The 26,410-nt window shown below is 40.8% G+C and overlaps 2 protein-coding genes and 1 non-coding gene across 8 annotated transcripts in view; 2 read left to right on the forward strand and 1 right to left on the reverse strand.

The window, feature by feature from the left end:
- Positions 1–14,208, reverse strand: MGME1 (mitochondrial genome maintenance exonuclease 1). 3 transcript variants are annotated; one of them, XM_007525669.3, is made up of 5 exons: positions 14,079–14,208; positions 12,433–13,013; positions 8,598–8,820; positions 1,633–1,765; positions 1–1,040 (listed from the first exon to the last, which is right to left on the reverse strand). In XM_007525669.3, exons 2-5 carry the CDS (start codon positions 12,938–12,940, stop codon positions 879–881), a joined length of 1,026 nt encoding a protein of 341 aa, XP_007525731.1. In that variant the 5' UTR covers positions 12,941–13,013; positions 14,079–14,208; the 3' UTR covers positions 1–878. The 3 variants fall into 3 exon arrangements, with proteins under 3 accessions (XP_007525731.1, XP_060042374.1, XP_060042379.1); XM_060186391.1 differs by lacking the exon at positions 14,079–14,208 and adding an exon at positions 13,886–14,002; XM_060186396.1 differs by lacking the exon at positions 14,079–14,208 and adding an exon at positions 13,901–14,001.
- Positions 14,181–26,410, forward strand: part of SNX5 (sorting nexin 5) — a 17,945-nt gene continuing 5,715 nt past the window's right edge. The window contains exons 1-9 of one of the 4 annotated variants that reach the window (XM_016189449.2): positions 14,181–14,320; positions 14,571–14,655; positions 18,460–18,564; positions 20,912–21,022; positions 22,276–22,397; positions 23,266–23,389; positions 24,378–24,473; positions 25,369–25,474; positions 25,565–25,640. In XM_016189449.2, the coding sequence (XP_016044935.1) occupies positions 14,605–14,655; positions 18,460–18,564; positions 20,912–21,022; positions 22,276–22,397; positions 23,266–23,389; positions 24,378–24,473; positions 25,369–25,474; positions 25,565–25,640 (791 nt within the window). In that variant the 5' untranslated portion in view covers positions 14,181–14,320; positions 14,571–14,604. The remainder of the gene's footprint in view (positions 14,321–14,570; positions 14,656–18,459; positions 18,565–20,911; positions 21,023–22,275; positions 22,398–23,265; positions 23,390–24,377; positions 24,474–25,368; positions 25,475–25,564; positions 25,641–26,410) is intronic. The other 3 variants (XM_060186382.1, XM_060186384.1, XM_060186387.1) reach the window with 3 other exon arrangements.
- LOC132542961 (small nucleolar RNA SNORD17) lies at positions 16,092–16,327 on the forward strand. The gene has a single exon (XR_009553930.1). It is a non-coding gene; the product is annotated as a small nucleolar RNA SNORD17 (small nucleolar RNA).

Here is a 26,410-nt window from a genome sequence, read left to right on the forward strand (position 1 = left end):
ATTTTATGTTTTATTTCTTATAATTAGCAGCAAATATAAGAAAAAAGTGATTGTAGCACCTAACTACTTTAAGACAGCAAACAAACATTAACCTAAGTGTTCATTCACTGCAAAATGAAACAAATCCTTCCCTAGGTATGTTTATTTATGCTTTATGAACCTGATTATGGATTATCAAACACAGAAAAAGCAACTGAACTTTCTTATTCTCAACAGCTAAAATAGCCCACATTTTCTCCATGTACTTGATATGCTGACTCAAACCATAATAAAGCCACAATTAGAATTCTCAAACTGGGCTCTGGCTATTTCTGAGGGTTAATGGCATGCCAAGGGGCACTGCTAATCAGGTTAAACTTATTTTTTTCCCTCAAATAAATATACAGAGAACCCCAGTATAATACAAGTTTTAGGACACTACACTGGCAGTACTAGTTGGCTGATGTGAGTTCTTCCATGTACACATTGGGGATAGCTGGCCTCTTCCCACCTGATATGGCCTGGGGACATGCTTGGCATATCAAGCCTCACTGCCCCAATCTGAGTTCAAAGACTGGGCATCTTGCCCAGGACACAGAAAGGCCTACAAGAAAGTCCAAGAGTCACCAACACTGTGTCAATCCTGTCTGTCCTCTGCAGATAAATGAGAAGCAGAGACAGCATAGCTGGTCTTTCATGTGCTAACACCCAGCTTTTTAAATCTAATCTTTTCTGTTGTTGTTGTTTTTAAATTTTCAACAAATTAACACTTCTGATTGTGCTAATGTAGCTATCAGATCCTGTGCTATTTCCATTTCTTAGTAAACACAGAAAACACTGACAAATCTCCCCAAACTGTAAGAAAATGCTGAATTGCCCCCCCCAAAGTATCTTGCTCCTTAATCTGGTTTCTGAATATTCTGGTTCTTTTCCTTTTTTGTATATTCTTCCAATCGAAGAAGCCACTTCGTCCAGTACTGGGAACAGAGCTCTGAATCCATGAAATGAGGGTGGGCAGGGGATCCATCTTTGTAGGCCACCACAATTAAACCACACTGAACCTAGGAAAAAACAAAGGACAATTACAATATTTCTTTCATTCCTATTTTTTTATTATCTTAATTTATTTATTGGATAGAGACAGCCAAAAATTGAGACAGAAGGGGGAGCTTGAGATACCTGCAACACTGTTTCACCACTTGCAAAGCTTTTCCACTGTAGGTGGAGATTGGGGGCTCAAACCTGGCTCCTTGCACATTGTGACATGTACACACAACCAGATGTGCTACCACCTGGCCTCTAATTCCAGTATTTCTATAGCAGAACCAGAGTTTAGGCTAATTTTCTTACTCCAGGGCAAACTAAGAACAATCAACCTATAGTTGTATTTCTTAACTCAGTTTCTAAGATGGGTTGATGAAAGACTGTTCCAGAACACAGAGGGACACAAAGATGACAGATAAGACATTGAAGAACTGACAGTGATCATTAAAGAACTATTAACAGCAACCAAAAAAAGATCAAGAGGTAGGGGTGACTTTAAAGTGGTAGGTAGACTAAGATCAGAGTTGAGCAAATGATAAAACCCTTAAGGAAGTAAATATCAGTACACAAACATGAGCAAAGCTTTAACTAAAAATTCAGGGTCCTCACCTCAAAGCTATAGTTAGGATCATGGTTTATGGCACCAATGTATGCCACAACTTGCAGGGGGTTGTCAAATGTATTTCGGATAAGAGGCTTTGGTTTCTCTGATGTCTTCCAATCAATCACACACAACTTGCCTCTAAAGAGAAACCAAAGAAAGTCTTTGTAAGTAATAGTTCAAACAAACAACTCAATTAGGTTAAGCTTTTTATGTGTATTTTATTTCTGTCAATCAATGACTGTTTTCCACTTCTGAAAAGCTTTACTTCTCAGGATTATAGGTTAAGATATTATTGCTCCTTTGAGTTATTTAGTTCAGTAGTGAGCTTGTCAGGGGTATGATGCCTAAAAACATTACGAGTGTGCTATATAGAAGCAGGCCTGTGTGGGAATACTGAGGAAAAATTTTTTCCACAGTTCAATACTGTTAACTATTTTGGAATTCTTTTGGACACCTATTGACTCTTCTTCTTTAACAAGAGGTCCTAAATACTTTACAGAAAGATTGAGACTACATTTACTATGATATTATTTTATTTTACTTCAAATCCTATGTGGTTCAGAATGAATTATAAAGGACCAGAAACAAAGTCTCCATCATAAAGAATTATGTATTGGGGAGACAGTGTAATGATTATGCAGAAAGACTTTCATGTCTCAGGCACCTAAGGTCCCAGTTTCAGTCCCCAGTACCACCATAAGCTCAAGTTGAGCAGTGGTCCCATAAGAAAATAAAATTAAATTAAATTAAATTAAAAAAAACCATCATGATATATCAAGAAATCTGCTTGCTCAGAAACCAAAGCATGAGACCAGAGAAGTGGTACAGTGGCTAAAATGATGGGCTATGAAGCATGAGGTCCTGAATTCAGTGCCTGGCATTGCATGTGCCAGAGTGATGCTTTGGTTCTCTCTCACATAAACTTAAGAGAGAGGTGCACATACATGGGACAGTTTCCAGAACAAACCATATATTAAGCCATAAATTAAGGGTGGGGGAAGATAGCATAATGGTTATGCATACAGACTCTAATAAAGGCTCCGGGGTCCTAGGTTCAATCCCCCACACCACCATAAGCCAGAGATAAGCAGTGCTCACTCTAGTAAAAAATAGCCATAAATTAAGTCTTAATACATTTAAAGAAATATTACACAAAGTGTCTTCTCTTTATCATGATGTAAGAAATAAAATAGAAATAAAACCAAAAAAAAAAAGACAAAATTTTGGCAACTGAACATACTCCTTTTTTGTTTAAAGTTCCAGAAATTCTCTTTTATAAATTTATTTTATTTATTTATTTGTAGATGGAGATAGAGAAACTGAGAGAAGGGGCCAGGTGGTGGCGCACCTGGTTAAGCATGCACATTACAGTGCGCAAGGATCCAGGTTCAAGCCCCTGGTCCTCACCTGCAGGGGAAAAGCTTCACGAGTGGTGAAACAGGGTTGCAGGTGTCTCTGTCTCTATACAATAATAAATAAATAAAACATAAGAAATAAAAAAGAAGAGAAATTGAGAGGGAAGACAGAGAAGAAGAAAAAGGAGAAAGAGACATCCGTAGCCCTGCTTCACTATTCATAAAGCTTCCCCCTATGTAGGTGTGGAGTAAGGGCTTGGACCAGGTCCTCATGGATTGTAATGTGTGCTCAACCAGGTGTGCCACTGCCCAGCCCCTGAATAACATACCCTTAAACAACCAAAGTTAGCAAGGTGGCAAGATAGGCCACCTGGCAAGTGACTCAGTTATCATTGGAATAGCTTTGGGGCTGTGGTGTCTCTCCTGCTTTCTCTTCTCCCTTTTCATCTGAAAAATTTGGCTTGAATTGTTATTGAAACTATGGCAATAAGCAAAAAATAAGTAAATAAATAAAATAAAATCTACCAAAGAAATCTCAAGGAAAATTAGAAAATGTTGAGATAAACATAACATACCAAAACTTACAAGAACACCGTGAAAATAGTGTCAAGGAGTGAATTTATAATTGCAAGTTACTACATTAAAAAAAAAAATCAAATCAGAAACCTAACCTTAGAATTTAAGGAACTAGAAAATGAAGAAATAAATCCAAAGTTTGCTGAATGAAGGAAATGGATAAATTCCTAGAAACATAAAATCTTCCAGAATTAAATCACTAGTCAAAGATCTCCTGAAAGGGGGTATATTTTAGAGGTGAAAGGCATTTGACTGCAAAACCTTCTGACAAATGAAATTCCTGGAATAATGACTTTACTGGGAAAAAGTCAAGCATTTAAGGAAACAACACAGTCCCTCTGAAGGTTTCAATTTCAAAAATTGAAAAGTAAGGAAGCTTTCCTAACTTCCTAACTCTATGAATCCAGCATTATCCTGGTACCAAAGACAAATCACGATAATACAAGAAAACAAGTCAACATCTTTTATAAACATTGGTGCAAAAAATCCTCAACAAAGTACTAGCAAACCATATTCAGAGCATATTAAAAGGAGCGAACACCATGACCAAGTGTGATTTATTCTTGGAATACAAGGATCATGGCCCAACCTCAAAAAAAAAAAAAAAATCAACATAAAATACATTAATGGAATGATGAAGTCACATAAACATCTCAGCTGACACAGAAACACTATGACAAAACACTTTAATTAGGAGTAAAAAGAAACTGCCTCAATATAATAAAAGTCATATATAAGAAATAAAGGAGGGGCTGGGCAATGGCCTAGAAGGACATGGGTTTCAAGCCAGTGGTCCCAATCTGTAGGGGGTAAGCTTTACCAGTGGTGAAGCAGTGCTGCAGGTCTTGATCTCTCTCCCTCTCTTCTCTCAATTTCTGTCTCTATCCAAAAGAAAGATTAAAAATAAAATAAAGTAAAATAAAATAAAGGGAAAAATGGCTGCTGGGAGCAATGAATTCATCGTTGTGCAGGCACCAAGTCCTAGTGATAACCCCAGTGGCAAACTAGGAAACCAGCAGAAGCAGAATACTAAAAGAGGAAAAAGTGAGCATGACTGGAAACTTCTTTCCCAAGATAAGGAACAGAGTACTGGATGTTCCAGATATTTCATAGTAGGCAAGATAAAGAAATAAAAAGTACTAACATTTGAAAGGAAGAAGTAAAAATTATCTCTAGTCATAGGGGATATGTCCTTATATGTCAAAAAGCATAATGAATCTGTACAATTCCGGTAGAAGCAGTAAATAAGTTCAGTGAAGTAACAGTATACAAATACATAGGGGTCAGGCGGTGGCATTTCTGGTTAAGCACACACATTACAGTGAGTAAGGACCAGGGTTCAAGCCCCTGATCCCCACCTGCAGGGGAAAAGCTTCATAAGTGGTAAAGCAGGGAAAGAGGTGTTTTTCTGTCTCTTTCTCTCTACAAATCTTTCTCTCTCAATTTCTTTGTCTCAATTAAAAAAAAAAAGGCTTAGAGAGAGAGAGAAACCAAAGTCAATACACAAAAATTAGTGGGAGCCCTGCTATGCCTGGTGCCAAAAGCTGGCTGTATGACTCTTAGTTCTGAAGGCAAAACATTCCCAACTGGACAGACTGCAGTCTGGAAATGGAAGATAAAGTGGTTTCTGGATATACTAGGTCAAAGACTAGCAAATGCATTTCCATCTAAAAGCAAACATTCCTCATTAGGAATACAACTTGGAGGTAAAGACATCTTAAGGAAATAACAGAAAGGATAGTTTTGTGAGCAAAAGAAAAAAATGAGGAACAAGCAACTTCCTACTGCAGCCCCAGATAAGACAGAGGTCACTGGTGACCACATTCCTACTCCACAGGACCTTCCTCAATGGAAACTATCTCTCCTTATTAGCCAGCCAGCTAGCTAGCTGAGTAAAACCTCGATAACAAAATCAACCCAATTAAAAAGTGAGTAAAGGACTTGAAAAGACATTTCTCCAAAGAAGAAATAAAAAAGTACATGAAATGATGCTCAACACCAGTAGTGATTAAGGAAATTTTTATCAAAACTAGAATGAACCAGTTCCTCAAACCCATTAGGATCACTTCTGAGAAAAACAGGAAATGACAACTATTATAGAACATGTAAAAAAACAAGAACTTTTTAACACTTTTCTTGTTGCCACCAGGGTTATCATGGGAGTTTGATGTCTACATGATGGACCCACCACTCCTGGTGGCCTTTTTTTTTTTTCTTTCAGAGACACAGAGCAATAAAGAGAGCGGGAGAGAGAGAGAAGGAAAGAGATACTTGCAATACTACTCTAAGGCTTCCCCCCTGCAAGGGACTGAGGGAGGGGTGTGTGTTATTTTTGCATAACTATTATGCTATCTCCCCAGTCCCCAGATGAGCAAATTTGCTGTCTCTTAAGTTTAAATTTTCATGGGCATTCATATTCACAGATGGCCATTTTCCCACCTACCCTTCACCTACTGTTAATTGCTCACTTAGTTTCTTTTTTGGTATAGGGGTATCTGCAGGTTTTATGTGCCCTTGGAATCTGGAGTAAGTGTAAAGCATGGTAACAGTCACACTTTAAAAGCCTGAGGAAACTTGAATAAGCTCAGTGTTCTTATCAATGTTAAATGCTGACTGGAAGTCTGGGAAAGAGGTGACTTTCTGGGACCACAGATCTCATTACTATTTATAGGGAAAAGGAAAAGAAAATGTAGTCATCAAATTGTATCTTACGTACCAGACTTGAAGGACAGGAAGGAATGCTAGAAAACAGGTCATCCGGGAGTTGGGCTGTAGCGCAGCGGGCTAAGCGCAGGTGGCGCAAAGCACAAGGACCCGCATAAGGATCCCGGTTCGAACCCCGGCTCCCCACCTGCAGGGGAGTCGCTTCACAGGCGGTGAAGCAGGTCTGCAGGTGTCTATCTTTCTCTCCTCCTCTCTGTCTTCCCCTCCCTCTCTCCATTTCTCTCTGTCCTATCCAACAACAACAATAATAACTACAACAATAAAACAAGGGCAACAAAAGGGAAAAAATAAAATAAATATATATATATATTAAAAAAAAAGAAAACAGGTCATCCTAGGGGTATTAAAACACTTTATTTTATTTTTATTTTTTGTCTTCATCAGGGTTCTGTAACTCCAGGTTGACTTTTAAGAGATATAAAATGAGAGGTAAGGGCCAGTGTAATAGTTCACTCAGACAGACAGTGGTCATGTGCATATTCCCAGTTTGATCCTGGTCACTACTGCACTGAAGGAAGTTTTGGTGCTGTGGTCTCTTTCAGCCTTTCTCTTAAAAAAAAAAAAAAAAAAGAGGAGAGGCAGTGAAACAGGGAAGGATACTTTCTTCAGTGCAGTGGGGACTGGGCTTGAATTTTGATCTGGTGCATGGCAAAGCAAGCATGCTATCCAAGTGAATTACATCGCCAGCCCTCAAACACTTTGATTTTGGGACACCAGTTTACAAGAATTATGTGGCTCTTCTTGTATACCCCTCCTCCGCCTCGCCCCCCCAATCTTCTGCTCTATACCCAATTCTTCTACCTGTCACACACATATTTATTTGCCACCACGGTTATCATTGGGGCTTGATGTTGGTCCCAATGGTCATTTTTCTTTCTTTCCTTCTTTCTTCCCCCCCCACCCCCAATTTTTATTAGGCAGCACAGAGAGAAACTGAGAGGGAAGGGGCAACAGAGAGGGAGAGAAAAAGATAAGACGCCTGCAGATCTGCTTTACTACTCCTGAAGTATCCCCTCTGCAAACGGGGAATAGGGGCTTGAACATGGAGCCTTCTGCATGGGGATTTGTGGACTTCTCTGGGTGAGCCACTGCCCAGCCCCCTCATACACATTTTTATATCATAAATGTCACACCTTAAGGGAGAAGTGAAGAAGAAAATCTTGGGCAGGGGAGACAGCATAATGGTTATGCAGAGACTCTCACTCCTGAGGCTCCAAAGTCTCAGGTTCAACCCCCCACATCACCATAAACCAGAGCTGAGCAGTGCTTGACTGTAAAACATTAATTCCCCAATAAAGAAATTTAAAAAAAAAAAAAAAGGAAGAAAAATCTCAGGTGAAGCATGTAGTGAAGAACCAAAACCCTGTAGTCTTGTACTCTTATAAACCATTACTAAATAACAAAAACAAAAAGGAAAGACATAGACACCAGAAATGTAGTAGGGCTGGGGAAATAGCATAATGGTTATGCAAATACTTTCATGCCTGAGGTTCTGAGGTCCTAAATTCAGTCCCCACCTAGCAGCACCATAAGCCAGAGTTGAGCAGTGCTCTGATAAAATAAAATAAAATATAGAAATAGAGAAGGCAGAATGAAAATGTTCTCAGTTCTAGGAGAAGAATAGAGCAAAAATAATAGTAAATAAATAATGGCTGAAAATGCCATGGTACTATTTATAGGTAAAAGAAAATGCAGCAATCAAATTGGATCTTTTTTTTTAATTAAAAAAAAACTATCTTGGGAGTCGGGCTGTAGCGCAGCAGGTTAAGCACAGGTGGCGGAAAGCACAAGGACCGGCATAAGGATCCCGGTTCGAACCCCGGCTCCCCACCTGCAGGGGAGTCGCTTCACAGGCGGTGAAGCAGGTCTGCAGGTGTCTATCTTTCTCTCCTCCTCTCTGTCTTCCCCTTCTCTCTCCATTTCTCTCTGTCCTATCCAACAACGACAACAACAATAATAACTACAACAATAAAACAACAAGGGCAACAAAAGGGAAAATAAATAAAATAAATATTCAAAAAAAGAAGGGCAACAAAAGGGAATAAATATTAAAAAAAAACTATCTTTATTTATTAGATAGAGACAGCCAGAAATCGAGAGGGTGGGGGAAATAGAGAGGGAAAGAGAAAGAAAAGACACCTGCGCCCTGCTTCACCACTAGCACCCCCCCACACACACAAGTGGAGGTTGGGGCTTGAACCTGGGTCCTTGTGCACTATTATGCGCACACCCAGCTCCTCAAATTGAATCTTATAGCACAGTCTGTATAACTTTTTATTAGCTCAACTCTGTATGCTGCTGAAAATAATACTTACTGATATTCAGCCACACAGTCCATCAGACCTACATACTTTAAGGTCTTATGCTGAACAGCGCTTTCGAGAGCTCGTACTCCACTGACATCTTTCAGAATATGCTGAATGCTCTCAATGTAGCCAGATTTGAGATTTTCACTCCTCTCTCGGAAGTCTAGGTTTCCCTGGGATGAAAGTATGGTTTCTACGGCTTCATGGAACTGTTTTCCTTGTAAAAATATGTCTGAAAAAAAAAAATCAGGGGACAAAGGAGAAGAAGCAGTGGTAGAAGGAGCAGAAGAAAAAAAAGTTAGCATTAGAAAAAAAAAATCAAACATGCTAAACACCACTGAACAATAAAATTAAAAACCATGCAAGCTACCTTTCAAAGACAAGCCCTAAGATATTCCATGAATGTCCTGTGAAACTTAACAAAGCACTCTGAAAACCAAAGGGTTTAAAATAATTTAGAAAAGAAAATGGGCTAAAAATGAAGGTCAGAACTAAAATTGATGACTCAATGACTACAGGGCCACACTTGTGTATCTATTTTATATTTTATGTGCATAGAGAAAGAAATTGAGACAGAAGGGGGAAGATAGACAGGTGGAGTGGGGGTAGATAGCATAATGGTTATGCAAAGAGACTTTGAAGTCCCTGGTTCAATCCCTGCACCACCATAAGCCAGAGCTGAGCACCATCATAAGCCAGAGCTGAGCAGTGGTTTTGGTAAAAACCCTGGTCCCTAGCTGCAGAGGGAAAGCTTCACCAAAGGTGAAACAGTGTTGCAGGTATCTCTCTGTCTGTTTCCCTCTCTTATCTCCTCATCCCCTCTCAATTTCTTTGTCTTTATACCCAATAAGTACATTCAAAAAAAATCTGTGCCTGCCTTTTATGAATAAGTGATTTTTCCTATTTCTTAAGACAGAGCCTTTGTTAACCGAGAAACACATTAGAATAGTAATAAAGCATATTCTAAATAGGAATTTCTGGGGCTGGGTGGTGGCGCACCCAGCTGAGCGCATGTTACAATGCACAAGGATTCAGGATAAGCCCCTGCTCCCCTGTAGGGGGAAAGCTTTGTGAGTTGTGCTGCAGGTGTCTCTGTCTCTCTTCTTGTCTATCTCCCCCTTCTCAATTTCTGATGGCCTCTATCCAATAAAATAAAATAAAATAAAGATAATAATAGGGGCAGGGGTAGAGAGCATAATGGTTACGCAAAAAGACTCTTATGCCTGAGGCTCCAAAGTTGCAGGTTCAGTCTCCTGCACTACCAAAAGCCAGAACTGAGCAGTGCTCTGGTAAATAATAAAAGATAATAATAATAAACAAAGAGGCCAAATAGATATTTCTCTCCTTCTTCCAGGGTACCAGCTGAGCACTTTCCTCCTTTGTTCATAAACCCAACACCTAGAGTCTCAATGTCCCAGTGTCATGTGACAAGCCTAAGTTTCTTATTGGTGGCTTCAGAATTTCCACATTCTGGTTTCAGAAAAATCAAAACAACTTCTAGTGAGGAAACAGTGTCAATGGTACAAATAAAGATGCCACTTAAAGATGTGTTAATATATTATTGCTTGTTTAGAAGTCAGAAGGGCTTAGTAATTGCCACTAATTATTGATAACTACCTCAAAGAAGTGGACGAGCAGTTAGGGAAGTAGTATCAAACTTGCATGCCTGAGGCTCCAGGTTCAGTTCCTGACTAGACATGAACTAGAGTGCTGCTCTAGCTTCTCTTTGTCTGAGTATCTCACGTGGAACTTTCTCATGTGAAACAAATAGTCCTTGCAAACATACCTTGACCCATATAACCGAGGACTGTCTTTGTTGTAACTGCTCTCAGCAAAGTTTTATAGGGGTAGTGTTTGGATTATTTTTGCCATATAATATTTACTTTGAAATTTTCTTTTCTTTTTTGCTTCCAGGGTTATTGATGGGGCTCTGTGCCTGCACTACGAATCCACTGCTCCTGGAGGCCATTTTTTCCTTTTTTTTTTTTTTTTGTTGCCCTTGTTGTAGTTGTTATAGCTGTTGTTGTTGTTGTTGTTGTTGGATAGGACAGAAGGAAATTGAGAGAGGAGGGGAAGACAGAGAGAGGGAGAAAAAGATAAGACACCTGCAGACCTGCTTCACCACTTGCGAAGCGACCCCCCCCCCCCCCCCGCAGGTGAGGAGCTGGGGGCTTGAACGGGGATCCTTACACTTTGTGCCATGTGTGCTTAACTAGCTGAGATACCTAGTCCAGCCCCCTTTTGAAATTTTCTTTAAAACACATGGGACTACATGTGTAAGATACCTCAAAAATAAACATATTATTCTCTTTGTTCTGTTTTTTTTTTTTTTAAGTAAAAGGTTATTAGTGGGGCCAGGTGGTGGCACACCTGGCTGAGTGCACATATTACAGTGCCCAAGGACCCGGGTTCGAGCTCCTGGTCCCCACCTACAGGGGGAAAGCTTTGCCAAGTGGTGAAGCAGGTCTGTAGGCGTCTCTGTCTCCCTCCCTCTCTATCTCCCTTCCTGATCTCAATTTCTGGCTGTCTCTATCCAATAAATAAATAAAGATAATAAAAATAAATAAATAAAGGTTTATTAGTGATGAACAGAGAACCAGAGCATCACATGGTTACCAGGGATCAAGACTTCATGCTTCCAAGTCTAGTGGTCTAGCCACTGTACCACCTCCCCGTTGCAGCATATTATTTTTAAAATTAAAAAGTATTTGTGTGTGTATACCATTAGGGGAATCAAAAGGCTTCTGGGGATTAGTATGAGCTAAGCTTTAATTCAGCCTGAGAGGTATTGCAGTGGATAAAGTGTTGGACTCTCAATCGGGAGGCCCTGAGTTCAAACCCTGGCATTACATGTGCTGAGTGATGCTTCAGTGTTCTCTCATTAAGAAATAAATAGGAAAGACTTAAAAAATTGCAAGACACAAATAAACAAAAAACTCAAAGCAACCAAAAATACAACTATATCAATCTCATAGGGACAAGGTAATGTAACTATACCAGTGGTCATTCAACTGGCTTTTGAATAGTCTATTTAAGGAAGCTATTCTCACTTATCTAAAACTTAAAGAACTGAAACCTAACACTTATTCTCAGTTCCTAATCAAAAACATCTAATTATCTCAATTTATCCAGATCTCAGTACAGATAGTGTTCTGTACCCGTATATTAGAAACCAAAATTTTAAATGTTCGTCTACGCTGATAGGTAGAGCAAGGGGAGTACTTTCAAGGCAGCACCCAGAGTTTATTCCTTTTCCATAATAAGATAATTTTTCCCCTAATAGTTAAGTTTCTAGCTTACAAGATAATTTTTCTTTCTTCTTTTTTTTTTAACCAGAGCACTGCTCAGCTCTGGCTAATGATGGTACTGGAGATTGAACCTGGGACCTCTTGCATGCAGTCCTCTGCACAACCACTATGCCATTTCCCAGCCCCAAATAAATGAATTTCGTCAAAAGACTTGGATCTCTGTGCTTTGATATGTGAAAAGAGGATAAGATAATCTATGCTCCACAGATGTTATGAGTTAATGCACATAAGGTGTTATTTACTGGCAATTAATATTTGAAAGCAGTTCCTCACCAGCCAAGTTAAAAAAAAAACAACTTCATTCTGCTGTATGATGGAGGAAAAGGACCTAAATTGGGGGGTGAGAGTGTCTTGCCAACAGCTCTCATGAGATGAGAAATTTTATCCATGTGTCAACAATTGTGCTGTACACTATTAACCCCTTTAATAAAATGGTATCCAAAAATATAAAGCTTAACCCTTAATTCTTTCGATACTTGTACTCTACCTAGTCTAGAAAAAAACAAACCACAAAGAATTAAGATTGAGAAAATTACTTGAAGTATATTCTGCAAAGCCATCCTCGCCCAGTTCCATAATCATCCGCTTTTTCCACCTCTCCAAGTAGAAAAGTTGTTCTGGTGTCATGGTCTGCTGAAGGACCCGGGTCACACTTGGTATATTCTTTTGCAAAGGGATTTTCAAAGGGGTTGCAGGAGAACATGCTGCATTTGGTTTCAGGATTCTTTCCCGATTGAAAAGAGGAAACCGGTTCCCTGCAATTGTTTCCTCATCCTGCTTTGGTGGTTTGCACTTACTCACAGGTCCATAGAGTAAAGCATCTTCCTCAAACAATGAATCTGGAGTCCGACCATGGCCTCTGAGTGACAAGATAGACCGGACTGTATTAGAGTACTTTTCTTGATCCACTTCTTCATAAGGGTTCACTTTTTTCTTCCGGTCATAGTAATAAGAGGAAGTGGAGAAACCCACATGTGGGGTTGGTTTTATAGACAACTCCTTTAAACTTCTGAGCTGCCTGCAGATGGTCTTAAATTCCTTCATCTTTTAGATTCTTTTGTCACCTCCTTCTAGTCTTCTTGCAACATAGAGGGCCTCCGTCTTAAGCTTTGCAATCCTATTATAGAGAAAACTAGTGTTAAGATACCAAGTGTCGAATAATCGAATTATTCAAGAGAAAGTTGCATCAATATAAGTGCATTCAACATGTTTTGTACTTGAACAAAGCTATTTACAAAGCTAGAATCATTAATAACAGTGGTCCGGGAGGTAGCATAGTAGATAAAGCATTGGATTATTACTTTTTAAATTTATTTATTCCCTTTTGTTGCCCTTGTTGTTTAATTGTTGTAGTTATTATCGTCGTTGTTGCTGGATAGGACAGAGAGAAATGGAGAGAGGAGGGGAAAACAGAGAGGGGAAAGACAGACACCTGCAGACCTGCTTGTGAAGCGACTCCCCTGCAAGTGGGAAGCCCAGGGCTTGAACCCGGATCCTTATGCTGGTCCTTGCGCTTTACGCCACGTGCGCTTAACCCGCTGCGCTACCGCCCGACTCCCAGCATTGGATTCCTTTTTTTTTTTTTTCCAGCATTGGATTCTTAACCATGAGGTCCCGAGTTCGATCCCCGGCAGCACATGTACCAGAGCGATGTCTGGTTCTTTCTCTCTTCATATCTGTCTCATGAATAAATAAGAATTCTAAAAAAAAGAATCATTAGTAATAGAAAGAACACACTTATTAAATAATAGTGGGCAGCTTGAGGAAAGACGTCCCCAGCACTCATTCAATATGGAAAAACGTGATGCCTAAGCAAAAAGCTTGTCCTGTTTCTGAGTGGTCACGTGAGAGTCGCGCGGGAAAACAGGTGGTCAGTAGGACCCACTATCGGGATGCCCAGAAGGCAGATCCCATGTAGGGGATAGGCGGCAGTGATTCCTCGATGGGAATCACAATGAGGGAAGAGGTTTAGAAAAAGGCACGGCCCACCGCAGGAATAGGTACCTCCGAGAACTCGATATTTCACTCAATCCCAAGGGCGCAAACTACTTCTATCGATCCTGCCTTTCACCCGTCCCGCGCTTTGGGCCTGAATTAAGCTCCGCCCACGCCACGGCAGTCCCAGTATGCACTGCGCTGCCCATGCCCCTCCCCTAGCCCCTAGCTCAACACACTCACGTACATATTCGATCCTGGGGCCGATGCCCTGCGGCAGAAGCGTGCGCTCCTCCAAATCGCGCTCCTTTACTCTCACGCGATCTTGGATACGTCACCACTGTCCGCCATCTTGGATCCGGGCTGGGTAATAAATTCTCTCGCAGGAGCGCGTGCTCTCTCTTGAGAGGCGCCTCGCTGGTAGGGTGTTAGTAACTCCTTCTCTCCCCTGGCCCTGCGCTCGGTGGTTTCCGCGTGGCGCTGAGCAGGGTAGGCCCCGCATAGATTTTTTTTGTTGTTGTTTTTGCCCGGCTCCAAGATGGACGGCAGCGGGGACGGGGGAGGCCGTTCTGGGGGAGCACGTGGCACATCTCTCGCCTTTCGCGGGGCCGCTGGGATGGTGGCGGAGTGGCGCGGCCTCCCGCCGCCGTCGGGCAGGGAGGCCAGCGGAGGCGGGGCCGCGACCGCCCCTGAGAGGCGCCCCGACGGCGGTGGCCCAGCCTCTTCTTTCCTCGCACAGCCCTAGGCGGCCCCAGCTCGAGGCCCGCGTCGCCATGGCCGCGGTTCCCGAGTTGCTGCAGGAGCAGGAGGAAGACCGCAGCAAGGTGAGGCCTTCCCTGCCTTCAGGCTTCCGAACGGGAGGCCCTGCCGACTTCCTGGGAGCCAGGTTCCTTTCCCCGAGGGCCTGGGGGAAGCTCGTGGACCCGTGGGCAGGGATCCGCAAGAGCCCTCTGCGTTCTCCCCGCCGGGACTGCGCGGGCCTCCGGCTCACCCGTCGCGGTGCCCGCTGCCGCAGCGAGCTCAGCTGGCAGCCCGGGGGTGAATTCTCGGGTCAGAAGCTCGGTGGAAACTCCTTGGTTCCGTAAAGACAGGATTGTGCTGACTGGAGTCCGCTGAGCGTGCAGCAAAAGCGAGCAAGGTTTGCTTCCAGATTGACGCTCTCCCTCCCCCTTGAAAGAGCTTTTTTTTTTTTCTTTTTTTTTTTCTTTCGTTTTTCTCCAAATTCTGGGAAAATTCCCTCAGGTCAGAAAACTCTGGAAGTGTCTTAAACTTTATAAACGCTCAGTGCAGCTCGACAGGACTCAAAGTTTTTGGTAGATGCTTAAATGTTACTTGAAGCTCTTCACTGCTGGCTTTTGTTATTATTGTAAACGATCCCCTTGCCCCCGGGGTCTGGAGACCCCGAAAGATAACGCAGTGAACTCAAGTTGCCATAGCCAGTTCAAGACAAGTTGGATCTTGCTGCTTGACTTTTAGGTGAATTCTGCAGTGAATAGGGGTTGGTGTGAGCTAGGGCCGGTTTAACAGAAAACGGCTTTAAAAGTGCCCCGCCACTGTTCACCAAAATTGGGTGATTGTGAAGCCTGTTTCCTTCTGGTTACAGAAAAGAGCTACGTAGAGTGAATATTAGCTGTTTCTTTAAGTTTTTAAATCGAAATGGGTTGTTTGCAAAGACTTGTAGAAAAAGAGTTCCATTAGAGGCAGGAAAGAGAAGGCGGGGCCTGGGGAGTTGGGATAATGGTTCTGCAAAGAGATTTACTTACCCAAGACACCCAAGGTCCCACATTCAATCTGTAGCGCCACCATAGAGCTGAGCAGAGCTCTGGTTAAAAAGATCTGCTGGACTAGGATTAGTTCACTAAGTAAACTATCCAGCCCAGCATTGAGCTGGGGCACCACAGCAGGAACTCTCTGGTACTGTATCTCCCATACTCTACATCTGAAGTAAGGAAGTTAGCCAGCCCATGCTGTTTGCTTCCCAGTAGATGTGAATTCAGTTGAAAAAAGTGATACAAGTATCTGGGGATTAGATGCCCTTTTAATTTTTCCTTTATTTCTAGTATCTGAATAGATGGCTCCTACAATTCAAGGAAGGGGGTAGGTAGCACCAACTCAACAAACCCGAGGCAACAGAGATCCTAGTTTTGATCCCCATTGATAGCATACACCAGCGCAGAGTTGGTGCTTTGGTTAAAAAAAAAAACCTTTTTCAGTTTTACCTGGTTACATGTTGGGTTTTGACTAATGGGTTTGCAGCCTTGTGAAATGATGATTCAGTTTATCCATTCGCTGAGTGCGCAGGCACTGACCTTCTTCCAAGCCTCAGTTCCTGTTCTAGGAACAGGGGTACATAGCCTCCAAATGCCCTGCAGTCTACAGTGTTCTACTGTGGACAGTTTGTGTATTGGGGGACTGTTGGTAAGAATGGCTGGTGTCAGCAGGGGTGGTGCTCGTTGGGCCCCATCTCACCGAGATGAGTGTTGAAAATCTGATTACTTGGCTGCAGCCCCTCTGCTAACATAGATAAGAATATCTATATTAGACTAAGGTCTTCTGAAAAACTTCCACATTGAAGATTTAGTATTAGGCTTTACCAGTGGGCTGATAAAATAAGCAATCATTTAAATATATACAAACAGTGCTTTCTTTCTGTAGTAGTTTCTTTGTGGCTGGCATATTCAATATTATATACAAATAAAGGCTTTTTTTAATTTGAGAAGCCAAAACAGCTGTCATATGTGGTGTCAGCATATATTATGCCCACTGAACTGCCTCCTCAGCCTCAAAATTGTTGGAAATTAGTCACTGGGAATTTTTTTCTCATTGTGCCTCATTAGTTTGCTTGTGTGGCACTAGTATAAACCGGAGCCTGTATTTTTATGAGCTAGTAAGCATTTGAAGACCAAGGAGCACGAAGTGCTGTAATGACAGGCCAGTGAGGATTGACCAGCAAGTTTGTAGCTCAGGGCTTTGCAGAATGGTTCGGCAGTCAGGGCTGGGCTGCCTTGAATTGAGGATACACACAAGGATTATTGGTTTTTCTCCTTTTTTTATAGTTTTTTATATTTATTCCCTGTTTTGTTGCCCTTGTTTTATTGTTGTAGTTATTGATGTCGTTGTTGGATAGGACAGAGAGAAATGGAGAGAGGAGGGGGGGACAGAGAGGGTGAGAGAAAGATAGACACCTGCAGACCTGCTTCACCGCTTATGAAGCAACCTTCCTGCAGGTTGGGAGCCGGGGTTCGAACTGGGATCCTTATGCAGGTCCTTGCGGTTTGCACAAGAGATGTCTCTTCCCCCCCACACACACACCCAAAAAAAAAGTGAGCTAGAGAGGTCCGGGAGGTGGCACAGTGGATAGATAAAGCATCAGACTCTCAAGCATGAGGTCCTGAGTTCAATCCCTGGCAGCACATGTACCAGAGTGATGAATAAGTAAATTCTAAGAAAAAAAAAGTAAGCTAGAGTGGTTCTGAAGCCTGACTTGCGCCACAGTCAGGGACATTTCCACATTTGTGGCTCATGTCAGATTTAGCAGAATTAGCCAGCAGGATGAAACAGTTGAAGGAGCCTGATGGGGGTGAGGGCTGGGGTGGATGAGTTGGGGGAACCACTTACATGGTGGTTTTAAAGTATGTGCTGTAGCATGGGGTTATGGGTGTTGGTTTTGTTGAATAAGCAGAAGTACTGACATTTCCGGAGTTGGAGAGATAGTGCTTACTTTTGAATACTTTAAACATTTCATAATTTTCACTTGATGATTTATCTGCTGCGTTATCTGTTACAAAATAAGGAAGTTTATTTAACTTGAGAATGGTGACCATCAAGTTGACAGTGGCCAACATGCTCAAAAATTGCCAGTGTCAATATCCTTTATATAGTTTAAGGTCCAGACGCAGGCACGCCCCCCCCCCCCATGTGTTTTGTTAGGTGGTCAGTTTGAGTTCAAGGGTGATTAATAATGTTCAGAAAAACATTACTCTTGTAGAAGACTTGGATTCTTATTCCGCCCCCTTTTTATCATTCTTTTTTTTATTATTCCCTTTTGTTGTCCTTGTTTTATTGTTGTAGTTTTTCTTGATGTCGACGTTGGATAGGACAGAAATGGAGAGAGAAGGGGAAGACAGAGGGGGAGAGAAAGACACCTGCAGACCTGCTTCACCGCCTGTGAAGCGACGCCCCTGCAGGTGGGGAGCCGGGGGCTCGAACCGGGATCCTTAAGCTGCTCCTTGTGCTTTGCGCCACCGCCCGACTCCCTCATTAATTCTTTTATACACAAAGGGTAACAATTCTGTGTTGTGGTAATGAAAGAAGGTAACATAATAAATAACCCTTTTACCTCTGGCTGATGGTGCTGGGGATTGAACCTGGGACTTGAGAGCTTTAAGCATGAAAGTCTTTTATGCAGAACCATTGTGCTGTCTCCCCAGCCTGTTGCTTTGTCCAGATTACAGGAAAACTTTGCACCTAATCCACATACTTAGGCAGTTCCCTCCAGTTCCAGTAATGTAACTGTATTCTAAATTATATTGTTTGGATTTTTTTTTTCTAATACCTCCTGTTTTGGGAATTATATTTCTAGGACTAAAAATGAATTTGAGACTAATACCTCTTAAAATGTATTTCAGATGAGATCTGTATCTGTGGACCTGAATGTTGATCCTTCGCTTCAGATTGATATACCTGATGCACTCAGTGAGAGAGATAAGGTCAAGTTTACAGTGCATACCAAGGTAAGTGACAGAATGCCTTGGTTGCAGTTATTTCACAGTGGGTATAAGAGGTAGATAGCATAGTGATTATGCAGAGACTCATGCCCAAGGCTCTAAAGTCCCAGGTTCACCCCCACCCCCAATCACCATAACCCAGAGCTAAACAGTGCTCTGGTAAAAAGAGAGACTATTTAAGTGATAGCTATTTGCAGATTATCATTTATTGCAAAGTGAGTGTCTTCAGCATTTTATTATTGTGGAGATCTTCATTATTGGTCTTAAGTGTGTATTTTACATTAAGTGATAGTAAACAAAGTTGTATGACTTTAGATGTAATTTTCTTTTGTAAAGTATTTTATTATTTATTCATGAGAAAGATAGGAAGGGAGAAACAACCAGACATAACTCTGGTACAAGTGCCGCCAGGGATTGAATTTAGGACTTCATGCTTGAGTCAGTGCTTTATCCACTGTGCCACCTCCTGGACCATAGATGTAATTTTTCAAGTCTAAAAGAAGTACTTAAGTAACTCATTACGGCTTATTTATTTTTATGATTGATAGACAGAAAGAGACAAAGATACACCCCAGCAGTGTTCCACCATCTGTGGAGATTCCCCTAGTGCCATGTATGGTGCTCACATGAGGCAGGGCTGGACCCCAGGGCCTTGAATTCAGTAAGATGCATTTTATTCCATGTGAGCTATCTTCCTGCCCCACTTAAAAAATAAAGATTTTTAGATTGGCATATTACTAATAAATACAGTTTACTTTCTTAGAGTCAGTCCTTATAGCAGCATCTTGAATCTTTTAAAATACTATGTCAAAATGTAGGTTTTTTTTTTTTCTTGATAGGTCTTATTTGTTTTTATTTTAATGAGATACAGAGAGAAAGAGGAGACCTGAGCACTGCTAAGCTCTGGTTTATATTTTGGTGTTGGAATTTAACCTGGGATTTCAGAGGCATGGAGATCATTGTTATCTCCCCCCACCCATCAAAGTGTATTAAATGCTTCTTAATACTAGGTATTAAAGGTTAAGGTTTACTTAATTTTTTACCAGAGCACTGTTAGCTCTGGTTTATGGTGTTGGGCTAGGGATTGAACCTCAGGCATGAGAATCTCTTTCAAGAAGCATTATGCTGTCTACCCTACCTTTTTCTAATTTTCTCTTGATAACAATGGTTTTGTGATAATCTGTTGTCACTGTTAACCAGTGAGGAAACAAAGGTTTAAGTAAAATAAAATGATGAACACAATTTGGTTTAAGTAGTTGAGTGAACTTTTGGGTTGTACCATCTATCTTCATTATATGTCCTACCTTTAATTTTTTTTTTCAAAAATATTTATTATTGGATAGAGACAAATGGAGAATAGAGGGGTAGAGAGAGACAGAGAGACACCTGCATCCCTTATGAAGGGATGCACTTGTGAAGCTTTCCCCCTGCAGGTGGGGACCTGGGGCTTGAACTCAGGTTCTTGCACACTGTAATGTGAGCATTTAACCAGGTGTGCCACCACCTGGCCCCACCTTTAATGTTTCATCCCTCACATTTTTCTTTTTCTTTTTTTTTTTAATTTCAAGTGGGAAAAGGGCCAGGACAATTCAGGGCCTCATGCATGCAAACCCAACATTATCTATTAAGCCCTTTTTCTTAAAACAACAACAAAAAAAACCCCTGTATTTTCATGAAAAACAGCAGAGCACTGCTTAGCTGTGATGTTTGGTGCCTGGGATTAAACTTGTTATCTCCCTTGTTTCAATTCTTTCATGTTGATTTGATTAGCATTCCTCAGTGCCTTGGGGAGGCACTATGAAGACTACATACTTTTTTTACATAGACTTAGAAGATGTTTTGTGAAAAGAATTCCTTTTTCTTGGTCTAGGAGATGGCATAGTGGTTAAAGCATTCTACTCTAATAGGAGGTCCCAAGTTCAATCCCTGGCAGCACATTTACCAGTATGATGTGTGTATTTCTCTCCTATCTTTCTCATTAATAAATAAAATACTTTTTTTTTTAATGGTAGCTTTTTTTTTTCTTTGATAAGACATAGAAGTTGAGAGGGAGGGGGAGAGGTAGGGATAGAGACTGACACTTCACAGCTATGAAGCTTCTCCCTTGCAGGGAGGCTAGAACCTGGGCCCTTTCACATGGAAAGGTGAGCTTAACCAGTTGTGCTAAAAACAATTCCTTATAACATATTTTTAATCTTAACTAACACTGTTGAGTGGTGAGGGGATCGTGTTTTTTGTTATTGTTCAGTGGCTCTCACTGACAGCAGAATTTACTCATTGTTTTGCTCAGGAAACCCAAACCACTTTCTCTAAAAAATTAGCCTAATTTAGCTTTTGACTCCTTTCTTTACAGACAACTCTGCCCATATTTCAGAGCTCAGAGTTTTCTGTTACAAGGCAACATGAAGACTTTGTGTGGTTACATGATACTCTTATTGAAACTACAGACTATGCTGGACTCATTGTAAGTGTACCTTAAAAATTAAGTAATTATTAAAGTTGATTGTATTAATAGTTGGTGAGCTGTAGATAATCTTCCAGTTCTTTACTGTATAAACTGGAAAGCAGTCTAATAGTGGAACAATTCTGAATCCCTTTGGGACTGGTATTTCTCATATTTTCTTTGAAGTATAGAATGGATTCTTTGAGGTCAGGCTCATTTGCAGTGTTGCTTTCCCATTGTCCTGGCCCAGGTTTGAGCTAGGCTTCCACCACACTGAAGGGTGCTTCAGTGCTTTGTTCTCATTCTCTCTGACTTAAAAAACAAATATAGGATTACTTTTTAAGACAAACCTCACTGTTAATGGTAAGCCATAAAGTAAAGGAGGCTGTTATTTTTGTGCTCAGCCCTTGAGAGTTTATAAGTGAAGAAAGCTCCAGTTTCAGTCTCCTGCACCAACATAAGTCAGAGCTGACCAGTACTCTAGTAATAAATAAAAGTGAAGAGATTTAATTTTAAAGGGGAATTAAATGGCTTGTCCTGCCAGGCAGGCTGAAAATTCTGGCCTAGTAAAATTTAGTACAGAAATGTAGTGACCCAAGATTAGTCTTTTGATCGAGGTTTGGAGACTGTAATCTTGACGGTACTTCGGTGACTTTACTTTTTATTCAGCATTAATGATTATAAAGATTTTAGACCAACATAGTAGGGTAGATGTGTTTGTGCCCAATTGCCAACAGTATACTTATTTTAAATTGTGAAAAAGTGATTTAAGTGAATTGACCTTCAAATGGTCCAGTTGGACTTTCTATCTACTTAGTAATCATTACTATTGGCACAAGAATATCAATGAGAGGGGTCACTTGGTAGCAGTTGGTAGCGCAGTGGGTTAAACACACATGGTGTGAATTGCAAGGAACAGTGTAAGGATCCTGGTTTGAGGTCCCCCCCCCCCCGGCTCCCCACCTGAGGGGGTCAGGGGTCACTTCATAATCAGTGGAGCAGGTGTCTGTCTCTCCTGCTCTCTGTCTTCCCTTCCTGTAGATTTCACTCTGTCCTATCCAACAGCAAGGACAATAATAATATTAATAACAATGATAAGCAACAAGGGCAACAAAAGCGAAAAAAATGGCCTCTAGGAGCAGTGGATTTGTAGTACAGGCACTGAGCCTTAGCAATAACCCTAGGGGCAAAATAAATTTATATATATATATATATATATATATATATATATATATATATATATATATATATTAATGAGTTTTCTGCTTCTGCAGATTCCTCCTGCTCCTACAAAGCCTGACTTTGATGGCCCTCGAGAGAAGATGCAGAAACTGGGTGAGGGTGAAGGGTCTATGACTAAAGAAGAATTTGCCAAGATGAAGCAAGAGCTGGAAGCGTAAATGAATTTTGTTAATGGGGCTTTGCTTACCAAAAAAGTGTATATACTGTGTTTCCATCTCCTAAATTTAAAGAAATTCAGAGGGTGGGACATGTGTGATCTACCTTACTTACACATCACTTTCCTGGAGACCATTGACACTGGTTAGACTATACTTGTTAATAGAATGCTGATTTTTGTATAGTGGAGAGATCTTTGTGTCTTTATTTTAATTTTTCAAGTTTCTGGTAATTAGAAAAGCATCCCTCAGGCTTGACTACTAGAAATACACTTAACTAAATTGTAAATGCTGAATAGCACCCATGTTGATTTAGGTGTGAGTGACCCAGGCTTTGGTCCTCCACTACCATATTCTGGGACCTGACCATTTCCCTCACCCTAGAGTCTTTTGGTTCAGTACACTAAACCTTATTTTCATTCTCATTTCATTTTTCCAGAGCATTGCTCACCTGAGTTTGTGGTGCTTGGGAGCAAACCTCAAGGGTCTCTGGGGAGAAAACTTCTAACATGAAACTTGCTTTGTTGCCTCCTGGACATTTCCATTATTTCAAAGAGGCAGTGTTTTTAAACTACTAAATACCAGTAGAAATTGCATGTAGGTTGAGGCTTTGAGGATATGCTCCAGCAATTCAAGCACCACTATTGTTTTGGCTCATTCCACAGAGTTCAAAATAATAAGTCTTGTTATCAAATTAGACATAGACTAGTTTAGCCTAGATTGTGTATAATTTTGTGATATTAATACTGATAAGTTGGGAACAGTGGACTGGAACTTTGTGCATTAGATGAAGTATTAGTCTCAAGGAGTTGGAAGCAGTATGAGTTTAGTGACCTCAACTGAATGCCTTTATGCCTTCTCTTACAGTGAATATCTTGCTGTCTTTAAGAAGACTGTATCTTCCCATGAGGTTTTCCTTCAGCGCCTCTCTTCACATCCTGTTCTCAGTAAAGACCGCAACTTTCATGTTTTCTTGGAATATGACCAAGATGTAAGGCTATTTTATTCCATTTTCATGCTACAGTCAATATGTACTACATATACTACCTATGTTTATAAATAAACTACAACATAGATAATATAATACTATCATTATGGTACATTTTTCTAAAATGTAATTGCTTCTTTGTTATCTTGAGCTACAATATTTGAAGATTATTATGTATAGCTCCATACCACATCCACCACCAAAGTTCTATGTCCCTACCCCCATCTCCCAAAGATACACCTCCCATAGTTCTTACACATCTTAAAAACAGTTGAGTTGTTTATCTTTTGATTGCATCGTACTATTCCATGGAATATGTACGCCAAAACTTAAGATACTCTTTAATGCAAGTGAGATTATTGAGAAAAGGCAATCGATTTTTTTTTTTCCTTTTTGTTGCCCTTGTTGTTATTGTCATTGTTGTTGGATAGGACAGAGAGAAATCAAGAGGGGACGGGAAAAGAGAAATAGACAGCTGCAAGCTGGGAGCCCGGGACTCAAACTGAGATCCTTGCACTTTGTGCAATGTGCTCTTTACCCACTGTGCCACCGCCCAGCCCCTGTAATAGAATAATTTTAAAGCTATGAAGACTGGGTGCTTTGATAATTTTTTTTCAAAGTATCTGAATTAAAATGTATCAAAGCCAGGAGGAAATAAATAGCTAAGGTAGTAGAGCTATTAAGATTTGCATGCCTGACACTCCTGGTTCAATCCATGGCAGTGTATGTACCAGAGTGGCTCTGGCTTCAGTGTTTTCTGTTTCTCATGTGGACTCAGTCTCCTGAGATAAGTAAAATAGGTCTTAAAAGCACCAAATTAGGACTTTCAGACTTAGCCAGTCATTAGATACTTTAAATGTGGTTCTTGATATACTTCAAAGTGTTTTATTTATGTCTATGCTTTTTGGTAAACAATATTACTTGGGGTGTATTAAGAACTTAACCTAGAAAAATGTATATACTATAAGCTGTTCTCTTTGATTTTCTTCAGTTAAGTGTTAGGCGGAAAAATACCAAAGAGATGTTTGGAGGATTTTTTAAAAGTGTGGTGAAGAGTGCTGATGAAGTCCTTTTTTCTGGAGCTAAGGTAAGTAACTTGATTTGGTGGTGACACACCTTGTTAAGCACACATGTTAATAATACTCAACAACCGGAGAGTCGGGTGGTAGTGCACCGAGTTAAGTGCATGTGGCACTATGCGCAAAGGACTGGCGTAAGGATTCCGGTTCGAGCCCCTGGCTCCCCACCTGCAGGGGAGTCACTTCACAGGCAGTGAAGTAGGTCTGCAGGTATCTATCTTTCTCTCCCCCTCTCTGTCTTTCCTTCCTCTTTCCCATTTCTCTCTGTCCTATCCAACAACAACATCAATAATAACTACAACAATAAAAAAATAATAATACTCAACAACCTTGGTTCAAGCTTCCTAGTCCCCACCTGCAGGGGGAAAGCTTTGCAACTGGGGAGGCAGTGATGCAGGTGTCTCTGTATTGCTCTCACCCCCTTCTCATAATTTCTGGTTGTCTCTATCCAATAAAAAAATTAAGACTAAAATTAAAAAATTGTTTTCATGTAAATAGATAACTTTAATTCATAAATTAGGGAAACAAACTTAAATTTCATTTACATGTTATACTTCATGGACTTGGTGAATATATTTTAATGTTTTAAAGTAATTTTGGTTATATTGATTGAGAAGCCAGAGGTACTGCTTAACTCCAGCATAATTTGGTACTGGTGTAAAATCTTAGGACTTTTCATGCTCGCTCAAGGGCCCTATCTCCTTTTTAAGTTGTATTTACAAGTATCTGGTGTCTGAAGAAGACTCCAGACTATATTAGAAAATTCATTTGACATTTCTTACTAGCACTTGGTTTTTGATTAGCATATGAAATGGTACTTTGTCAGATTGATCTGTGATGGGTTAGACTTAAGAACTTTAATGCAAAACAAATTTTTACAAAGTTTCACCTTTCTTATTTTAGGAGGTAGATGACTTCTTTGAGCAAGAGAAGAATTTCCTCATTAATTATTATAATAGAATCAAGGATTCTTGTGGAAAAGCCGACAAAATGACAAGATCACATAAAAGTAAGCATCCAGTCAGTCTTCAGGTAGGTAGGTACCTTTGCTAATATGCCAGTTCTATTTACATAAGAAGTATTGTCCTTGTTTCCACAGATGTTGCAGATGACTATATCCACACTGCAGCCTGCCTGCACAGCCTGGCTTTAGAAGAGCCCACCGCAATCAAAAAGTAAGTTTTGGGGTCAGGGCAGATGACATGTGCTTATGCAGAGATTCTCATGCCTGAGGCTCCCCAAGTTCCAGCTCAATCCTCACTGCCTTAAGCCAGAGCTCAGTAGTAGTGCCCTGCTTATAGGGCAGTTCAGATTTCTTTGTCAGAAATGACTGAGGCGACACCAAGAGAAGCACACACCAGAAACCAGGGATACAGCTCAATGATAATGTATAGGTGCAAGCCCACATCAGAAAAAGTAACAGTGCAGGGGCTGGATGGCGGCCCACCAGTTAAGCATACATAAGATGAAGCACAAAGATTCGGGTTTGAGACCCTGCTCCTCACCTGTAGGGGTCTCCCCACCTCCCTCAAGTTCTCTCCTGTCTGGTAATTTTTTTTTAATACTTTAATGAGAAAGAGTAGATACAGAGGGAAAGATGAAGAAACCAGAACACTTCTCAGTTCTGGCTTATGATAGTGCTGGGGATTGAACCAAGGACCTCAGAGCCTCAGTCTTGAAAGGCTTTTGCATAACCATTATGCTGTCTCCCAAGCCCAATAAATTTTTTAAATGGCAAAAAAATGGCTGCCAGGAGCACTGGATTTGAAGTGTAGACACTTAGCCCAGCCCCAGCGATAACTGAAGGCAGAAAGAAGTCCAGTGCAAGTGGTGCTGTAAGCCACTTACCTTATTTTCTACTAGATCAAAGTACTATTTGGAAAAAGTAATCAGTGCTACCAGTGCTAAATTCAGAAAATTATGGGAAGTTTATATTTGAGATATC

This window comes from Erinaceus europaeus, chromosome 1 (genome assembly GCF_950295315.1).
Source record: "Erinaceus europaeus chromosome 1, mEriEur2.1, whole genome shotgun sequence".
Classification (NCBI taxonomy): Eukaryota; Metazoa; Chordata; class Mammalia; order Eulipotyphla; family Erinaceidae; genus Erinaceus; species Erinaceus europaeus.

What these genes read in the sequence shown, in the direction of transcription:
- MGME1 (XM_007525669.3), bottom strand. Translation starts at nt 12,940, where the DNA reads ATGAAGGAATTTAAGACCATCTGCAGGCAGCTCAGAAGTTTAAAGGAG. An exon ending in CTTTGCAGAATATACTTCAA is followed by an intron (nt 8,821 to 12,432) that starts GTAATTTTCTCA and finishes TTTTTTTTTCAG; the next exon opens with ACATATTTTTACAAGGAAAA. An exon ending in ATCCTAACTATAGCTTTGAG is followed by an intron (nt 1,041 to 1,632) that starts GTGAGGACCCTG and finishes GTTTTTTCCTAG; the next exon opens with GTTCAGTGTGGTTTAATTGT.